Here is a 21,008-nt window from a genome sequence, read left to right as displayed (position 1 = left end):
GGGATTTGATGCTTTGGAATTGACAGTTTTTTTTAAACAAGAGGAACCTATCATCAGAAAATGTCTCAAATTAATGAAATGTGCTACAGCAGTGGATAAACAAAAATCCGTTAAGTGAAAGGAGTTAGATACAAGACTGTGAATTTTTGAATGTGTTTGAATTGTTGATTCCATTTATGTTAAATGTCCAGAAAAGGTAAAACAAAACTATAGAGGTAGAAAGTAGATTAGTGACTGCCTAGGGCTGGAAGTAGAAAGGGGGTGATTAATGTAAATGGGCACAAGAGGTATTTTAGAAGTAATGGCAATCTGTGAAGATTGAATTGTGATGATGATTGCATAACTCCATAAAGTGACTAAAAATTGTTGAGTTATATACATACAGAAAAAAAAATCTCCTATGATTTCAGCTAGGTCTTTTTAAGACCCAATAGTATCTAGTGAAATTGTTTTTCTCCAAAAATTTAGTTTTTATTTTTTCAAACTGAAACATTGAGATAGATTTGTATTTTATGATTTCCTTTTTCTCGGTCGTGTGTCTCAGCTCTCCATCCTGCTGAAAAACCAAGATGATCTCGATAAAGCAATTGACATTTTGGATAGAAGCTCGAGCATGAAAAGCCTTAGGATATTGCTGCTGTCCCAGGACAGAAATGATGTAAGTATTTGCTGTCATGGCCTGCCAGCTGAAGACACAGCTTGCTTTCCTTCAGGCCTGCCTCGCTTCCTTGTCAGAATTCTGTGTTCCTCAGCCACTGCCAAATTGAGAGCCTAAGTGCAACCCAGCTCACTATGTCGGTGGCCAGCATTTGCTTTCATTCTGTGTTTGATTTCACTGAAAGCAAGGTTGTCAGTGTCAAAGTTAGCACTAATGATTATTTGGCTAATAGTGTGGGAGGAAGGAAAACACTTTATGATAAAGGAGAAAATTCTTTTTTATATTTATGTCCTTTCAATTAGATTTTGACACCACCAAGAAAGATTTGATTAGTGGAGGGGTGCTGTTCAGCCGAGGCTGTCAAGGATATGAGACTATCGTGCTTTGTGAACCCAACTCAAGTAACTGAGCCGCCTTGCCTTTCCTTTAGGACACATGGAGGAAACAAACTTTGCTTTCTGTTTAAGAAAAGAAAAGGTCACAGGCTGAAGGGCTGCTGCCTTAGCAAAGGCAGGCAATCTATGGGAGCTGTCAAAAGGGGAAATTATCTCTTACACAATTTCCTCCGTTTGTATGGTCCCCAGAGGCCTACTTTTCACAAGAATACTTTGCAGTCTGGGTCTCCTGGGGTTTGGTTTGGTTTGTCTTTGGATTTTTGAGGCAGGGTCTCACTATGTAGGTCAGGCTGACCTTAAACTCACTCTGTAGCTCAGGCTGGCTCTGAACCCATGGGGATTGTCCTGCCTCAGCCTCCTAAATGCTGGGGTTAAAGGTGTGCATCACCACACCCCACTGAATCTCTTTAAATCACTGGTTCTCATACCAGTTTTCTTCAGATGCATGTTTCTAAAGGTCTCTTGGCACGCTTTCCTTTCATTATGCTTGAAGACATTAGACTGTGCATAGCTGACATGGCTGCGTGAGAACAATGAGCATAACATACCAGGAAAGCATCTAGATGGAATGGTACTCATACTGATCATTTGTTTTCTTTTAGTTTTTTTTTTTTTTTTTTTTTTTAATTTTCTAAGAGACTTGAGGGGCTAGACTGTCATTGATTAGGAGGAGGCTAAGAAAATGCAGTTGAGAAAATAGAATGAAGCCAATAGCCTCAAATATAATTGCAGAAATGTCCCTGTGCGTGAGGAATGTTCTTGATTCCATTGTATCTTCTGAATACATCTTGGGAAATACTCTGAAGTAAAAGATATACTTTGTCATTTAATTTCTCTGTTCAGGTTACATACCTGCTCCATAAAATCATTTACTGTCTATCATGCAAGATCTAAATTTAATCCAGCATCCAGGATTCACCACTGACTGGTCCTACTTTTAGCTCCCCATCTTATCTTTCTACAGTTTTTAGTATACTCCCATGGTTTTTAGTATACTGTGTGACCCATGGTTTTTCTTTCCTCTTTGCTGTCCATAGTTATCACCTTTTTTAGGATCTTTGATTTATTACAATTTGTTTAGCGTTTTTGACTAGGCCATTTTGATTATTTAGTATTCCTTCAATCAGAGGATACAGTTTGTACGCTACTTTGTAAATTATTTAGTAATTCCCTCTGGTTGCACATTTGTAATTTGTAATCTTCCAAAGGATTATAAGCTCCCCAAAATATGAGCTATATCATTGTTTTGAAACCTTGGGTTTTTCACTAAATAAAACATAACACTGCTTGAATTGTTGAAAAGAGTCAAGCAGAGATCATTTTCAACAACATTCTTCCCTGAGCAAGAAACTGGAATTGGAGTTAGGTTTAATGATTATGTGACTGGGAGCTGTCTCCTCTCATGTGATTGTGATCCCTATACTCTCTTGATCTCCTGATCAGAAATTATAAACAACTGCTTTTTTATTGCCAGTGTTCTAATCACTAAAATGCACATGGCTGCAGATATTGCTGTAATACTCAGAGCTGTTTGAAATGTAACAGTCTGTGGTTTGAAAGGCATTGCATAAGACAAATGCCACATTGATGCCTCTCTCTAAGGAGCTATATTTTAAGCAGTTATAATAAAGTCAGTGTAAGTTTTTCTAAAGTTTAAAAAAACCAAGGGCGCTATTTTATGTAATCCTCTTACTGTAACACATTTATTGATATATTTTTGCATATGCCTTTCTAGTCTTTGGTTATTGAATGTTGTACCTTATGTAAATGTTTTCCTGGTATTCATGCAATTTTCTAATTTATTTATTTTAATGACTGAACATTGTCACTGAACAGAATTTGTAATTCCAGCAATGCATAAGGCTGTGGTAGGAAGTCGAGTTGCAGCTAGTCTGGACGACTTACTGAGACTCTGCCTCAGAATAAAAATAAATAAACATAAAGGGCTGGGATTGTATCTCTGTGGTGGAGTACTTGCCTAGTGCATGGGGCATTATGTTTGATCCCAAGTGCCACACACACAAAAAAACTTTTCTATGTAAAAAATATCTTCATATCTATAAGAATACATAAATCTCTTGAAATGGAGATGGATGGATGGATGGATAGATAGATAGATAGATAAATAGATTTTTTTCTTTTTTTTTAAGGCAGAGTCTTGCTTTATATTTCAGGCTGGCTTTGAATTCAACTGTGTAGCCCAGACTGGCCTCGAACTCATGCAGTCCTCCTGCCTCAGCCTTCCAAGTGCGGAAATTCCATGCATTCACTACTGTATTTGACTTCAGAATTTATTAGCATATTTTGTTACATAACCCTCTTACTATAACACATAAATTGATGTATTTTTGCATATGCCTTTTTAGTTTTTGGTCATCGAATACGTACCTTATGTAAATGTTTTCCTGGTATTCATGCAGTGTTGGTACACTTACACTGCTTGCATTTTTTGTATTTGTAAAAATTTGCATTTATGCTAGAAATGTAGCTCAGTGGTACTTGCCTAACATGTACAAGGCCGTAGGTTCAAGCCCCAGTACAAGACAAAGATTTGCATTTAAGACTAATGGTGGCAAAAATATCTTCCTTTCCTCAGCTAGATTTCAAACTTTTTTTTTAAGACAGCGTTTTAGTTTGAGGTCTATGCCCCTGAACTCACTGTGTAAATATGACTGGCCTTGAACTCTTGATCCTCCTGCCTCAGCCTTCCAAATGCTGGAATTGCAGGCATGCATTACCACACCTGGCATAGATATAGGTCTTCAAAATAAAAGAATGATGAAAAAAAATTGCTGTATGCTCTGGAATGCTCACTTATGGAAGTGCTTCTCTAAACAATGTAAAATATCAATTTAAGCTGGGCGTGGTGTCTCACACCTGTAATCCCAGCACTCAGGAGGCTGAGGCAGGAGGGTCCTTGAGAGTTGGAGACCAGCCTGGGCTACAAAGTGAGCTCAAGTCCAGCCTGAACTGCATAGAGACCCTGTCTCAAAAAGACCCCCCCCCCAAAAAAAGAAAAGAAATACCAGTTTAGTTCTTTTAATTTTCAATCTGCCATTGGTCCATTTAAAAAATTTTTTTTGAAGTACATACAAATACTGAAAAATGAAATGGAAAAGTAAACTGAACTCTGATAAAATAACAGCACACAGTTTTTAATCATTTGAGTCAATGGACCTAAAGCCACTGTGCCAAATTGCTGTAAAGTGTTTCAAGACTTACTCTCTGTTTCTGTACTTGTTGAAAGACTAGTGTACAGGTTGTACAGTGTACAGAGACTAGCATACAGACTAGTGTACAGAGATCACACTTGAAGCACAGTGCCCCAGATACCACACGTCACCCCGGCCTTCAGTTCCTCCTGCTGAGAGCTATCAGCCTCTTTGTTTCTCTACTCCAAGTAATAACCTCATCTAAATTTTGTAACCACCCGTTCAGTTCCTTCTTATTCTTGTTTTTTGGTTTTTGAGTTTAGGCTGGCCTCAAACTCATGGCAATCTTCCTGCTTCAACTCCCCTCTGTCCCCCAGTCCTGGGATTATAGGAATGCGCCATCATGCCCAGCTTATTTCTGTTATTAATTTAATTAATATATTAATTAATTAATTTAATTAATAATTAATATTAATTATTTCTGCTTATTCCTCTTTTTGGATTTTCTTTCTTTTTTTTTTTTTTTTTTGTACCGGGGATTGAACGCACGACCTTGTGTTTGTCAAGCAGGCACTTACGCCACTTAGCTAAACCTCCATCCCCTCTGCTGATCCTTCTGTTCTTTCTTCTGTCTTTATCCCTCACCCAAGGTACAGTTATAACCCTTACATTGCATGGCCAAAGCTATTGTCTTAGACTACTGTGTTCTTAGCTAGGGACTCCTGGATTTGTTAACCACAGACCTTCCTCTGTGAAGAGTCTCTGTAGCCTTAGTTTCTATTGTCATTTTAAGACATTTGTCGTCTTCTACCACCAAGTCTTAGCTTATTTCTTTCTCTGTTTCTCGCTTATGCTCTCTTTCTTGGTACTTAAAGACCTCTTTAAACATATATGCACACATTTAATTCTTAAATTTTCTGCTCTTAATCATCTTACAACTTTCTAGTTGAGACTCAAACTTAACCATTCTTTTGTCACTTGTATTCGAAAATGAAAACTAAACAAGTACCCAGCCGTTTCATTTTGTTATCTCAGATTCTTTCTGACAAAAGGAAACTTCTGTTTTTATCCAAATGTTGCCCACTTCTCAACTTTCCTATCAGCTTACCTATGATTTAAGTTCAAATTGTCAAGGATAATCTAAAGGATAATTCTTTTCAGTCTTTCTAAAATAATAGGATAAGCATAGAAATATAAAACTAGTTGGTATTTCTGTGTAATCCATTTTTAAAATAAATAATGTTTAAAGTAATAGTACCTTACTTATAAGAGGTGATTTTTTCATCTCTCAATTGTTCTTACAACTCTGAGGAGTTCAGGACAGGCATCTGTTATCTCCGGTGTACACCTGGGAAAGTGGAGACTCAAAGTGGCTTGCCTAGTTGAGGCAGTACAAATATGATGGCACAGCTAGTCCAGAATCCAGTTGTTCTGTGTAGTTGACTACCTATCAGGTATCATCCAGAAAAGTAACCCTAAATCCTAAAGAAACCTTGCCAGTTGGGTAACATTAGAACAACAGTGTTATCCATGAGGAAAAGTTATAAGGTATGCTATTCTATTTTCTATGGCACAAAAGATTACTGATCTAGAAGAAGTCCCTAGGAAGACAAAAATTTCAAGGGCTTGGAGGGTCACTTTTATATGTGAATAGTATAAAAAAGCCACAACTCTTACAGTCAGTTGAAATAGTCTTAAGTATGTATGTGATGAAAGTCACCAAAGTTATTAAAAATGTAAATAATGAACTCTCAAATATAGTGACCTAATCTCAGTGTGGTTGAACCCTTTGAATACTTGGATTTATCTTAGGACAAAAGGAAATAAGGATTGTTTTGTTTTGTTTTGTACCTGGGATTGAACTCACGACCTCGCACTTGCCAGGCAGGTGCTTATGTCACTGAGCCAAATCCTGAAATAAGAATTTTATAACAGGTGGTAAGAATGGGTTTATTACTCTAAAGTGGTCTGGCTTGAAAACAGATTTTTTAAAAATGATTTTAAAGGAAATGGATAATCTCAATGGAGAAGTAACTTAATTAACTTACACTTCCACCACTACCGTGGTCTTCAGTGCAGATGTCTCTTGGTACCACCATTAAAGCAGAGAACTACAGGGGTGCTATTGGTGAGATTCCATGTGTCACTTATCTTGCATTTCTACCTACCAAGCCAAAAGCAACCCCTCTCCCTCCTTTTTTCCTTCTCCATAGTTCAATCTGTTTGTTCCTTTTGTGTCGTATCACCAAATCTGAAATCATTTATGGGTCAACTATTGTAATTTATTTTTCTGCTGATCTCCCATCTTCCAGTCACTGCTAATCTTTTTTTTTTTTTTGCTTTTTTGAGACATAGTCTTGCTATACAGTTCAGGCTGGTCTTGAACTCACCATGTAACCCAAACTGGTCTTGAATTCCAGTGGTCCTCCTGCCTCAGGCTCCTGAATGTGGAGATTACAGGCGCACACCACCACACCTGGCTCCACTGCTAATTGTTATACATGTAGTTCTCCAGTACTTTTTCATATCATCTGTGTCAGCCAGAGCATGCTGCTAGCCACAGAATTATTCATTAAAGTTTTAATAAAATGATTAGATACCACCTTTTAGCTGCTGTATAAACATACATATGTAAATCATCATGTTCTGCTAGCTGCATATTTCATACTCTACAGTTCCTTTCATTCCATGACAGTCTTCTATGTTTTTTAGGTATAGTCTCATTTAATCCTTTCTGTCTTTCTTATTTTTGAGTGTTGTTTAAGATTCTATGAATCCTTGTAACAAAGTCATTTTCGTTTACCACACTATTCATTATTCCTTTGTATTGAGATTTTCAAAACATGGCTGAACATTACAATCCCTTGAGAAGATTTAAAAATCAGCGGTGGGGGCTGAGAATATAGCTCAGTGGCATAAGCACCTGTCTTGCAAATACAAGGTTGTGAGTTCGATTACTGGTACCTAAAAATACATACATACATACATAGTGCTTGGAGTTCATCCACAAAGATCCTGTTGTCATTATTCTGAGAGATCAGAAGCTCCTTGGGTAGTTCTAATGTCATTGGGGGTTGAGAGCACTGAAATTGGAGCATGCCTCACCTCCTGAGACCTCACTGCTCACAGAATAGCTTATGGAACAGCAGCACCAGCATCGTCTGTTGGAAGTGGAGCTCTGTGCCCCACTCAGACCTACCACATCAGAATTTGCACTTTAACAAGACCAGGGGATTTTTAAATGTATGTGTTTCAAAATATGAAAAGCCTTTTTTTCTTTTTTCTCCTTAAATAAAATTAAAAAAATATATATGAAAAGCCCTGTTCTGAAACCTTCACTGATTTCCTGGACCTACTTTCTAAGCTGCTGTTATAACTTTACCCTTTTCTTTTACAAATTTAAGCTTGTGCTGGCCCTTGTCTCTACTTCACAGGTTCAACTTTTTACTTTAAAACCAAGGGCTTAGAGAGGATGTTTTATGGTACATTTCAAATTCGTGTTGCCAAAACTCAGTGAATTCTCACTGTGCGGAAGGCTCTGGATCCAACCAGGTGCCTTCAGGACATTTGTCGTGTAGTTTTGTGGCTGTAGGGTTGTGGCCTTCCCTTGTCCTTCATGAGCTTGTGTACCCCAGTGTGTGACTTTGGCTGTTTTTTCCTTTCTGACTCTCAGCAAAGAGCTATTGCACATCAGAGACCTCAGCAAGAACACTCACTTCCCCTTGGTTCTGACTTCCCGTTACAGCAGACAGTTTGTCAAGACAGCCCTGCATGTGATAAGGTCTGGCATAGGGAGACTAGAGAAGGTTGCTTGGCAGCTGAACTTGCCCTGGGGAGCGGGAAAGCCTTTTTCCTGAAGGACAGGATATAGAGATTGTTTAGGTCGGACTTCTTTGTGTGTTCTTATGGAAGGTAGAGGTTATAAAGAAGCAAGTAGAAACATTGACCCAAATTGTTGGTAGACCCTGAACTTCCATTTTCAGTAGTGCTCTGCTCATTTGTGTTCATATCCTGATATCACTTGCTTACCTCCAATGTTTATTTTTAAACTTTCTCTGTGCAAAAGCCTCCTTTTGTTGCGTTGGTTTCTTTCTGGTGCTCACCTGGTGACTTGACTGGATTGGTGCAAAGTGGGAATGGGGTGCAGGAAGTGCTATTCACCTTGCTCTGAAGTCTGTGACCTGCAGCAGAGTAGTGCCTGTGATATCTTTTCCCAGTTGAGCACAATCCTGAGGTGATTTACATGCAATATAAACCCTGGTACTTGGGGCCAACTGCGATCTTTTTACCTTGCTTTTAAGGCATCAGTTTTGCTTGGGGAAGGAAGAAGCAACATGTTGAGCTACTTTCTAAATACTTCTTGTTGGGCAGGGAAGTCGCCGTTGTTCACTATTTTGACTTCACTGCAGGTGATGTTGCTGCTGCAATAATTTCCTGCTATTCTTCCTATGCCCTCTGGAGAATTTTATGAGAATATTTACAGTTCTCTTCTGTTTGGCAGATTGTTACAGGAATGCCTGTTATTCCTTCATGTCTGGGTCATCATCCACTAAATGGGGGTACCAAGTATTGCTGCTGATTTATCACTGACACTGTAAAACTACACCAAGAAAATGATTTTCCAAGACAGATTGAGGCATAAGGTTTAGGGAAAAGCTAGGTAGCTCATGTGTTAAAAGTGTGAAGGAGGCTAAAAGTGTAGAAAGTCCTAGAAAAAGTTCGGGGAATCTAATAGCCTTTTAAAGATCTAGTTCAGCCTTTTTCCTCTTCTCTTACAGACCAGTTCCTCCCCCCACTCTGGGGTGTCCAAGCAGGTGCGGATCAAGGCTTCCCAGTCCGCTGGGGATATAAATACCATCTACCAGCCCCCCGAGCCCAGAAGCAGGCACCTCTCTGTCAGTGAGTATTTTACTCCCTTCCCATGTCCTCATCAATTTTGTCTGCTCACATTTGAAGTCCTCAAATACTTATTAAGCAGTTTTCAGATATGTATTGTCTACCACTCTGTAGAGAGTAATATTCTGTGCTTTCATTTGAGGAAAAGGGGTAAGGAAACGACTGGAGTAGGATCTTACGGTATTACGTTGTAATTGTGTGACTAAATTTCTTTTAAGTATTCCTAAGACATCTCACACATTTGTTTGAAGACTTCCAGTAGAGTAGCACTTATTTTTTACCATTCTTTTCCCAAAGACTGGGGACTTAGGAGTCATATCTGAGTTTGAATTTTGACCTCAAACCTCTTGCTTATGATGCCTGAGAAGTCTTCGTGCTTCTAGGAAGATGTTGGCTAGTGAAACTCTTACAGAGTTGTCTTAGATTGTCTGAGAAGGATGGAGTGTTGATGTAGTACATACAATTTTCTAACTAGTGGGAAAGCTGCCAAGCTTCCCCAGAAAAAGAGCCTAAGTCAGATATGTGCTTTATACCAGATAACACAGCATTACTCTGTCTGTCAAGAAAACTGATTTCTTGAATTACGAAATTTTTATTAAGTGGGAAATCTGGCCTCATCAAAAATTAGCGTTGTACCTGCTACCTTAATTTTTTTTTTTTTTTTGTCTTTTTCATTTTTATCGGTACCAAGGATCGAACTCATGATCGCCTGCTTGCAAGGCAGGTGCTTATACCGCTGAGCTAAATCCCCAGCCCTGCTACCTTAATATTGAAACCCTCCTGTTACCAGGAAGCTTTGCCCTTTTCCATAAAAAGAAGATGTACACTAAACTGAGCTGCTCTCTAAAGATCCTCAGCTGAGCTTGAGGCAATCTAACCTTGGTTCTGCTGCTGAACCTGCCATGAGGGAGGAAGGAGTAGCAGGAAATATGGGTTATTCACTGACATGGCCTCTGGGAGTAATTTCTGGAACCCGAGCAAATGCTGATAGTAAGTGCTACTAAGTTGAATATCTGTAAATGAATTGCAGATTTCTGTAGATAATTGGTGGATTTGTTTTCACTAATCTGAGTAAAGCAAGAGAGCCATCACCCTAGAAAATATCCCTGGAATATAAGTATCCTGGAACTGGAGAAGAGGTCAGAGCAGTGGGCAAGAAAAGAGGGCAAAACCAGGAATGGGAGAGATTATTTCTAACTAGAATAATCTGGGAAATGCATTCTGGAGAGGAGCTGTCTAAGCTGAGAGGTTATGGAGGACTTTCGTATTCGAAAATGAGGAGAGAGGGATTTTAGAACACACCTGTGGTGAACCCACTGTCTTTCAGCTCCCGCTGGGCAAATACATGTAGAGGAGGCATAAGGGACACTGAAAAGAATGCCTGGGCACTGGGCATGGTTATACACACCTGTATCCCAGCACTGGGGAGGCCAAGGCAGGAGAATCTCCAGGACTGGTGAGACCCTCTCTCAAAAAGCAAAACAACAAAACGAAAAAGGAATATCTGGGCTACTTCCTAAATGCTTTGGTGTACTTGATTGCACTTAGGTTTTTTGGTAGTCAGCAGGAAACCACTGAAAATGTTTGCCTCTATGCACATCTCCATTATAATGCTTATTGTGTTATCTCGTTATCTTATTTCTCTCCCATAAGCTGCAGTTTGGTTCATTCATTGCCCGAGTACTGTATGCTAGAGGCATGTGAAGCAAAAAAGACATGGATTCTGTCCCTGAAGATGGACATTTACTTGTCATGATGTGATCAATGTATAATTCCAAACTGACCAAAGATGTGCTGTAACTGTGTGGCTGAGGGATGGCACCTGATTTTGGAACTAGGAAAGCTACTGCCTGAAGCACAGATGAGAGGCAAGCAAAGGGGATACAGGGAGGAGGGCTCTAGGTAGGGCATGTTGCACATAGGTAAAGGCCTGATGGCAGGAAGCAGTGTGAATTACATGAGAATGGAGGTCCCCTGACTTGAGACTTGAGAGCAGAAGAAAGAAGACAGAACTTGACTGAAGAGGAAGGCAGAGCCTTGTGGACTATAATAAAGATGTTGATCCCTATGTAGAAAGCAGTGAAAAGCCACATTAGGATTTTTACATGAGGGGGAATGCATGGTATTACATGTCCACAAATGCATTTTTTAACGATTGCTCTGGCTATAGTGTGGAGAACAGTTTGGAGGGGATGAGAATGAATCACCTAGGGCAGAGATGACAAACCTTTTAGAGCTTTTAGTGACAGTAGACAGACAGCTGTGGCACTTATGCCATTGGTTCGCAACCATGGACTTAGGGAAATTATATTGGGTCAATGCAATGATTCAGGTGAAAGAAAACAGAAACTTGGATTAGGCTGCTTACAGTAAGTAGTGAAGATAAGAAGGAGCTGGAGGGATTTGAGACATCTAGGGGTAAAACTGACAAAATAGCTTTTCAGTGGTTCTTAAAGTGTGTGGGGGTCCTGGGGAGTCCAAGATCCTTTTGGGTATCTGTAAAGTTGAAATTATTTTCATAATCATACTAATATCTGACACTCACTCTCTTACAAGTGTACAGTGGAGTTTTCTAGAGATTATGTGCCTGAGGTGATGTCTTATCTGATGACTAGTGGAATTGTATGCTCATATATATTATTATGTTTTAAAATTTTCTAAGCTTTACAAAAAGCTTTTCCTGATCTTAACTGGTGCCATGGTGCATACCTGTAATTATAGCTACTCTGGAGGCTAAAGACACCCTAGGCAAATAAGCAAGACTCTCAAAATAAAAAATAAAAAAAGATTGCGGGTATAGCTTCCTAGAACCTGGGTTGAACCCCAGTAGGATTAGGGTAGATTTCTGAGCTTGGACTGAGGTGTAGCTCTTTGGCAGAATATATATATATATATATAGTGTGTGTGTGTGTGTGTGTGTGTGTGTGTGTGTGTGTGTGTGTGTGTGTGTGCGTGCGCGCGCACACACGCACGCGCCCCCCCCCAGCCTAACCTCAAATTTGAAGAGATCTTTCTACCTCAGCCATGCAAATACTGGGATCATGGGCATGTACCACTATGCCTGGTGTAATTTCTTTTTCTTGAGCTTTAATTCCCTGTAGATTGGCTGGGGCTCAGGAAATAATACTCCAAAGTTTGGTATGGTGGGGCATCCATGTAATCCTAACATTATGGAGGCTGAGGCAGGAGTATTGCTGGAAATTTAAGACCAGCCTGGGTTACATAGTGAATTCAAGGCCTGAACTACATTGCAAGACCCTGACTTAAGACACAAAAGCAAAATGAAGATGATCCTGTAAAGCATAGTGCTTTGACATGCTGAAAACTTTGAATTGAAGGACATTGGAAGGGCATTGGAAACAGTCTCTGATCTTTTGACCTCCTATATCCTGTGCTCCTTTACCCTCCAAAGAAGACTGTAGAAACTACTGTTCTCTTTTCTCCAAGGCAAGTCATGGAAATAAAAGCCCTTCATCCTCTAAACCAGCCATAAAACCCACATACAGTTCTGTAACTTCCCCATGTTTCTCTGTAAGAGCCACCTCCCTTACCTGATAGTAGATCAGGAAACTCATTCCAGAGAGGTGTTGCCCTGTACCTAGGGGGAAGGAATGCCACATAGAGAAGCCAAAAAGCGTCTGAACAGGTCTTGTTGGATTTTCCTTCTCAGTCTGTTACCATTGGGTTTTGTCTAGTCACATTTCTGCATCATTGTTCATTCTTCATTGTATCCAAAAAAGGAACCGTTTTCCCTGAGTCTTTGTATCTTCATTCTGTTTATTATTATTATTACTAGTATTATTATTATTATTAGCAGCAGCAGCAGTATTACATGTTTATGAAACATAATTCAATACATTCATTATGGGAAGTTGGTACATATATCATTTTTTTTCATATATCATATTTTAAAGCTTTTTACTTTCCCTTCTCCTCTCCCTCTAATCCTAGATCCATCTGCAAAAGATGTTTCTCTTTATTTCCTATAATCTTTTATTTTACTCTATATTCTCATAAGAGAAACCATGTGATATTTAACCTCCTGTATCTGATTTATTTCACTTAGCATTATGGTCTCCAGGTCCCTTTTCCTACCTGATTCAAATTTATCCTTGATTGGCTGAGTTGTGCTACATTGTGTGTAGATACATTTTCTTTATCCATTCCTTTTTTGAGGACTGTAGGCCACTTCCAAGATTTTAGTTGTTCTGCTATAAATATGGATATGCATGTATCACTGTCATGTGTCTTTAACTCTTTGGAGAATGTGTCTTCATTTTGACTCATATGTCACATAAAGTTTTGATTAAATAAAATAGCTGTGCTTTTCTTTTGTTAACCTATCTTTTATAGAGTCATCCACTGTGACACTTGTTAAGGGTGGGGAAGGGTGTTGCATTCTTTCTGCACTTACAGTTCAACCCACATACATAAAAGCTAAAATGTTAGAAGGATTCTCTTAAACCAGAAGGTTTAAGAATTGCTGTGCTGCTGGGTTGAATTTTCAGGTGTTGAGAGAAGGAGACATACTATGGCAAGGATACTCAAAGAGATGCTGGTCTCAGGTGCTAGGAAGGGAAAGACCTAATCTTTTAGCCATGTTTGGATGTTGGTGTGCCTCTCAGACAGCTGAGAGGATATAGCAGATGAGCAGTTAGGTATGCAGGTCTGTAGCTCAGAGAGGAGAAAGTCAGGACTAGGAAAAAAAGGTTGAAAATCATCAAGATGAAATTCATGGGCCCAAAGAAGTATGTCTAAGCTGACAAGAAAACAAGAAGAGGGGGCTGGAGATTTAGCTCAGTGGCGTAAGTGTATGCCTGGCAAGTACGAGGTCGTGAACGATCCCTGGTTTAAAAAAAAGCCATGGCCAAAACAAGAAGAGGGCCTATAGCTGAGCCTTTGGAGTGCCACACTTTCAGCTGGTTAGAAAGGATGAGACTCCAAGGGATGCAGGAAAGGAGAAGAAATCAGAGGATGGGCAGGGAGCCCTACCAGTGAGATGGGAAAGGACAGGAGGATACACAAAGTTGTGGTTTGCTTTTTCTTAATCTTTGTTATTAATATGTTTAGTTTGTGATACATAATAAATATATTCATTGTAGGAAAACGGTGCACATGTATATATTATATCCTTTTTATTTCCCCTTTCTCTCCTCTGCTTCCTACAGTCCACCCCATCCCAGATCCCCTTTTCATCTCTAGAAAGTCTGTCTTCCTGTTTTCTATCATCTATCTTTTATTTTGCTCTATAGATTATTTATACTGCAGGTTTCTCATTTCAAGCTTCTCTATCTGATTTATTTTACTTAACACTTGTCATTTCCATGCACAAATGTCTGAGTGCTTGCTGTGAGCCAGTTACAGTATAAGGCTGAAAAGTTCTAACAGTAGAAATGAAGTCAAAGAAGAAGTCCTTGGTTAGTAAGCTTAGTAGTTCAACCGCCTACTCCATTCTTGCCTTTTTTCCCTTTCACCATTAACATACCTGTGACTGTTTAGCAGATCATTCCCACTGAATGGGGGATTCCCACTTAATCTGCTGATCATTCCCACTGAAAAATGTGCAAAGATGGAGAAGTTCAGGGTATGCCAATTAGGTTTTAGATATCTCTATTGAAAATTTGTTCTTAGAGTAAATTGAAAATCTGCATTTTCTGACTGCCAGTTAATTCTAGTCTATTCTTCTCCCTCTTGTTTGGAATTTGTTATACCCGTAGATTTGTTTGTGCTAGGCAAGTACCCTACACTGCTCTGCTCCCCTCTCCTTTTCCTTCCCCTCCCCTTCCCTCTCCTGTGGTACTGTGCTTTGTGGTGAGCTATGTCCCCAGCCCTTTCTTACTGTTTACATGGACTTGCTCAGTTGGCCAGGCTGGGTTCCAATTTATAATCCTCCTGTCTCAGCTTGCCATAGTGCTGGGATTACAGGCTTGTGCCACCATACCTAGCTAGTACTGCTTTCTTGAGTAATTCAGAATCTTTCATATGGCAATTCTTCAAATATTTGAAGCCATCTATCATATTTACCTTTTGTTTTTTCCCCATCATAATGGATTTCATAATATATTATGAAATCCATTTTTTAAAGCCAGTCTGTTACTCTAGTTTATACTCAACAAAAGCAGACCAAAAAAACCTTCCTATGTAATGGATAAACTCACAAGACTTAACTTCCTATGGAGAAATCGCCAGGCATTTGGATGGAATTTCCCTATGAAAAAAATGTCCTTCTTCCTATTTTTGCCTATGGAAATTCTGTTGCCTTTGAGACCAAGCTTAAGCACCATTCTTTCATTCAGTGGGGTGGTGCCTCTAAGCCATGTAATTGAGCTTTCACTGAAGGGCTCATGCATACCACATTCTGGCCCCTGTTCATCTTGTTATGGCCTTTGCTTCTATTCTCACACCATCTTTCTCTTGTCTTGCCGTATCATCTACAGCCCAGCACAGCTGTAGATGAATCCAAGATGAATGAAGACAGGCAGACTTTCAAGGAGTTTGATAGTGAAAGAAAACGAGGTCAGAGATTGAAGTCAGGATATCTTTAGGCTAGAGATCTGAGCAGCTTGCAAAGGAAGAGACAAAGACAACTGAGAAAGAGCAAAAGTGGAAGGACAGTAAGTGGGGTGGCTCCTACAGTAGCCGATCAGAGAGGCCAGCTGGAAAGCTATAATGGCCTTGAAGGAGAGAAGCTTCTGCCTCAGAGAGAAGAGGAAGAAAAATTCAGGCAGAGGGAAAGAATGTTGAAAGGGCGAGAACTTCTTATAGCTGGGCCATAGCGAGGTTGGGCATTGTGTGCTCTGCAAACTTCCAGTCTTGGGACAGTTGTGAAAGGGTAGAAACCAGAACTTGAGGTGGTGGCTGTATACTTGAAAACAAAATGGCCACTTTCAAAGGGTTCTTTTCTCCTTTGTGCTATAAATTCTTGTAATACTAGATCCAACCAGGAACAGTAGAATAAAATGGAAAGTTTGAGAAATGAAATGCAGGATGTTCTCAAGATCTTGTACGATGAAAACATTGAGCAGAACTGTTCCACGTAGCCCAGCCTATTGTATTTTGGGAAATACTGGTTATAATTTTCTATCAAGAAAGAGAAAGATTTGATCATTATGTGTACCCAACATATACCAATAAACTTAATAAAGAAGAAAAAGATTTAATTATCTTTCCCACTCAGCTATCTCCCAAGGGAGAAGAGGATTTAGAAATGCATCTTTGTACTTATAATGACCTGCACATTAACACTGACCCAGAACTGCCTACAGAAGCAACTTCCTGACTGTATCAGCTTCCTGCTGAAGGTTCTCTTATGACAAGGCTGGAATCTGAGAGCCTTTTAGCTTCAAGTCAGAGTATAGAGTAAAAGAATCAGCCATATCCCAGATTGAAAAGTTATCTCTTAACTCTGCTTTTCTGGGTTAAAGAGGCTAGCAGAGAATACTATATCCTGGGAAGAGTTTGGATAGCTGGCAGCATAAACCCTGATCTTCTCCTTATGTGTAGAATAAGGGAAGCTGTGGACCTCCCTGATCAGAGGACTGCTTCTGTGCTCTGATGTTGATGCTGGTGCTGAGGTGGTCCCCTTTAACACAAATGGCCTGCTGAAGCTAAAGCAGCAAGATGAGGCTGGAATGCCAGGGAAGGGTGTCTTAGGGAACCTGTTTCACATCCCTCTATCTGTGCTTGCCTCCTGACACCTGTGGAGTGATCTGTGCTTTGCATGGCAGAGCTTTGTGCAACCTGGCTCACTCCTGTCATTGCTGGTAAATACATGACCATTAGAGTCTTATAGTTCCCAGTATCCTGTCCTGTTCAATCCCTGGTTTCACTTTTTCTTGACTGCTTCTTGTGTAGCTAGTTGGCTCAAAATGCTTGAAATGAAGATTAAAAAAAAAGAAAAAAAAAAAACTGAAAATACCCTGGAGCAATTCTGCAAACTCCTGGTTTTTCCATTCGCTTCCTCTGATAGCCATTGGTTTGGGGAGACTTCCCTTTCCTGCTCCAGGCGGTGGGCCTGTGCACAATAGCCCCTGGCTCATTGCCCATCAGATAACAAGGCTGGCTCTTTGTAGGCCACAGTGTGGATTGGAAAAAGTGAAAGTCTCTGGCTGGAAATAAAAGCTCAGAAAACCTTAGCTGTTTTCCCTCAGGCCCTTCTGTATCTGTAGTGCTGGCCTCCAGTGAGCTAGTCCCATCCCTCCTGCAAAATCAGGAGAGAGTTCAGCTAGCAAGGGAAAGGATGGGTGTTAGCAGGGCCAAGTATATCAAACCCCAGGGCAGTCTTACTCTGGACACTACTAGGTGGGGCAGTTCATTCTGTCTGGGGTTAGTTTAGATGGACCAATTTGGCCTCAGATTTCATCAATAAATGAGAATTTTTCTTTTTCTTCACCCAGTCCCTTTCAAGAAACATTTTTCTTGTTCTAGGTAAAATGCATAATTTCTTTTCACCTTAGCTCATGTGGGTCAGGGTTCATTTGCACAAATGAGAATTCACTGTAGATCATTTCAGGAAGAAAAGATGTAGTGCACATTCTGACGTATAGAACCATCGGGCGAGGGAAAGATGCAGGCTGTAGGCTCACAGACAGCACAGAGCTCCTCTCTCTTCCATAATTAGAAGGTCCCCAATCCAGAAGTCCAGTATCCCTCAGCTCTGGTCCATAGTAGATATGTAGGGCTGCCAACAGCTCTGACTGAGGCAGCAGGAATGACAGGAAACTAAATCTCACACAAGTGCATCTGAGTGTCTGGCCCAGAAAAGAGTCTTAGAAATACAGCTTTTAGATAATTAAGCTTCTGAAGTACAGAAAGAGATACTTGACAGGTGGAATGGATCCTGAGTGTAACTCATATCTGCCATGGAAAATGAACAAAATGAATGGGATTCTACCCCATTCCTCCCACTGAGTGTGTCATATAGATGTGTACCTGTACCACCAAAAGTAGGTATGGGGGAGATGGTTCTCTCGATTTTTGCAAGTCAAGAAATAGTGGTCCAAGTTTAAATCATCCAGTAATTTTCAAAGCCTGACTTGAACCTAATTCCAAAGTGAGGCTTTTCTAGATACTTTTTGCTTATCTCTTTAGTCTTGCTTCTACTGCTGAAAAATGTTATCAACAAATGGATTGAATTGCCAAAGAATTTCTGGGTTTCCAAAATGTTTTCTAAAGCCAAAAGTGGGACTCAGGATGTCAGCTAGTTTGTAAGCTACTATTTTAATAGTGCTGTGTGTTTTTAGTCATGTGGAGGCTTAAGAAAAGCCTTTTTCATGGTTACACTGAACTTTTGTGTTATGGTAGCAAAGGAAGTGAGCAAATACGTGGATTTTAATATCTGGACCATTTGGGAAGTGGAGTCATTTTCTTATCTTTGGTCCAGTTTCTCCTCTCCTCTATCTTGTCTTTGCTCTGAGCCCTTTGTTGGCCAGATGGCAGTTTGTAATACCATCCTCATGAATAACCATGGACAAAACCACTCTGAATTTGCGTGGTTTTGGACATAGCACTGTGTTTTCCCTGTACTATCAAGAAATCTGTATGCTAGCTGGCCTCTTTCCATCTCTCATCCTCTTACCACTCAAGGGAAACAGTTCAGCAAGTTTTGCCTTCAGTCAGTGTGTTGAGCAGCCCTTATTGGAAATAAATTTTGGTCTCAAAATTGCCATGGGTGACCTGCCCTGGGAGTCACAAAAGCTGTTTTCTAGCCACAGCCCCATCATTAAGCTACTCTGGGCCTCTACTACATGTGAATGATAACCATGCACCTCCACTGCAGGGTTGTTTTAAAGGTTAAATGAGAAATGACTGTTGAAAGAGAGGGGTGGGTAGAAGGAAGAAAGAGAAGAAAGCAGTGAAGGGAAAAAAATCCCACACTGGCTGATTACATTGCTTTGTTAGTTCATAGCACAGTATCCCTAAATTTACATTAGAGCGGTTTCAGGTTTCATCAGGGCTGGGCAGACTCTATTTGAAGGTTATCTGAGATCACGTGAAAGACAGACTCAGGTCCTGCTTTACTTCAGAATTTTTAGCCTCTACCCTAGGAGTAAGGTATTGAAACAAGAAATCCAGAAGAAGTCTGTCTTATCGCAGAGCAGTTTTTTTCTGACCATTGCTCTGGAGTCTAGTACTAAAGTTTCCACATCATCACCTTTCTGCCTGAGACATATCCTTTAGATTAATGCCTCCAAGAAGCAATTGAGGGGTTTTTAGTGACAAATGCATCAAATCTCTTCTACACAACTAAATGAGCCATGTATTCTGAAAAGCTGACTTTTATGTGGGAGATTGAAGGAGTCATTCTCTTGAAAGACATTGAGAATACAGTAATAATTTAAATTTCTCTGCAGCCTTTATTTAATTAATATTTTTATTATTTTTGTACCAGGAATCAAACTCAGGACCTTGCACTTTCCAGGCAGTTACTTGTGCTGCTGAGCTACATCACTGGCTGCAAACTTTATTTTTATTAAGTATTGTCCTTCCTTCGAGAGGCCCTTGGAATAGTGGGAGGAACCTTCCTGGGAAGTGTTGTTGAGCCCCAGCTGTGGCGAGGCTCATGCTGTTCTCCAGGTGAAGCCTCAGCTGGGCTCATTGGCAGCTTGTGCAGAACATGTATCACCTCTCCTTCCAGAGCACAGTGTGCCTCCAAAATTTTCCTTCTGGAACTGGATTCTTTCAGGAAAGGAGTTAGTGTTGACTCTTTCTGTCTTCTAGAATATACCGAGTTAGGTTCTTGCCCAAAATTTCAGCTACCAAACTTGTTTCTTTTTTACTTAACCATTCCCACAGAGCATCTTGCCCACCATCCCATTTTAAAACCTAGTACTACATCCCAAACTACCTAGGAGAATCTGACCAGTGAGGAAAGTAGCCTGTTTTGTTGTGGGGTGGCACTTCTCCTGTTTCCAACGTCTAGGAATTGCTGGCCATAGAGGAGGTGTGAAGAGTACAGAATAAGACCAGGCAATGGAAAGCTCTTATATGTTTGGTTTTCTACATGGTGGTATAAATTGTACCACCCAGAGAAGGAAATGATCTTAGGATAAGAGTTCTATATTTAAGGTTTCAAACAACTACATATGGTATGCATATTGTTAAAGCTTTTTTTCTTCCTTCCCTGAGCTGGGGATTGAACTCAGGGCCTTGTGCATGCTAGGCAAGTACTCTGCTATTAAGCTACACCCCGGCCCTGTTATACCTTGATTGATTGATTTGTGGTCTGTTTGGTGTGCTTAAAAAGGGGAAATATTACAACTTCTGACTTTATTTTTATTTCTTTCTCAGATCAAGAAAAGTAGCAGGCTCAGACAGGAAAACTTTGGTCCTAGGAGTAGGGAGGTGTAATTTTTCAGACTCAAAATTCCTTATAACAAAATCATTGATTAATGGTTTATAAACTACTGCTCACATTTGTGTCATTTGGTGATATTAGGATGATAAGCTGTTCTATTTTACAAACTTGTATGACAATTCAGATGAATTGACCTTGTGTCCTCTCACCTGTAAAACAGGTATACATTTTGTTCTCTAAAAAAATTTTTTTGAAAAATATAAGGCTCCTTGAGTCTGTTTCTTCCTCTGTTAAGTAAAGCAAATACTCATGTCTCAGGATTGTTGAAAGATTTAAGTAATAAATCTCCAAAGTTAAACTCCAAAGATATTGCCACCTCAGTTGCAGACATGTTGAAAGTCAAATGAGGTAAGTACTGTGAATGTCCAACAAAAAGTAAAAAGCACAATTTAAATGCAGCATAAACTGAATGTGATGATACACACCTGTAGTCTCTGCTCTCTGGGAAGTAGAGGCGAAAGGATGAAGGTTCAAGCTTAACTAAGGCAATTTAGATGACTTAGTAGGACCCTTTCTCAAAATAAAAGGAGGCAACATGGGGGCTGGGAATT

At 39.9% G+C, this 21,008-nt stretch overlaps 1 protein-coding gene across 4 annotated transcripts in view; it reads left to right on the top strand.

Annotated features, from left to right (window-relative positions):
* Positions 1-21,008, top strand: part of Map3k3 (mitogen-activated protein kinase kinase kinase 3) — an 82,342-nt gene that overhangs the window by 44,253 nt on the left and 17,081 nt on the right. For all 4 annotated transcript variants that reach the window (XM_063242620.1, XM_063242619.1, XM_005001970.4 and 1 more), the window contains 2 exons: positions 545-658; positions 8,984-9,104. In XM_063242620.1, coding sequence (XP_063098690.1) covers positions 545-658; positions 8,984-9,104 — 235 coding nt within the window. The remainder of the gene's footprint in view (positions 1-544; positions 659-8,983; positions 9,105-21,008) is intronic.

Source organism: Cavia porcellus, unplaced genomic scaffold, assembly GCF_034190915.1.
Source record: "Cavia porcellus strain 051 isolate PalLab524CR breed Dunkin Hartley unplaced genomic scaffold, mCavPor4.1 scaffold_32, whole genome shotgun sequence".
Taxonomy (NCBI): domain Eukaryota; kingdom Metazoa; phylum Chordata; class Mammalia; order Rodentia; family Caviidae; genus Cavia; species Cavia porcellus.
The sequence above is the reverse complement of the archived record's forward strand: the minus strand, read 5'-3'. Positions and strand labels throughout refer to the sequence as shown.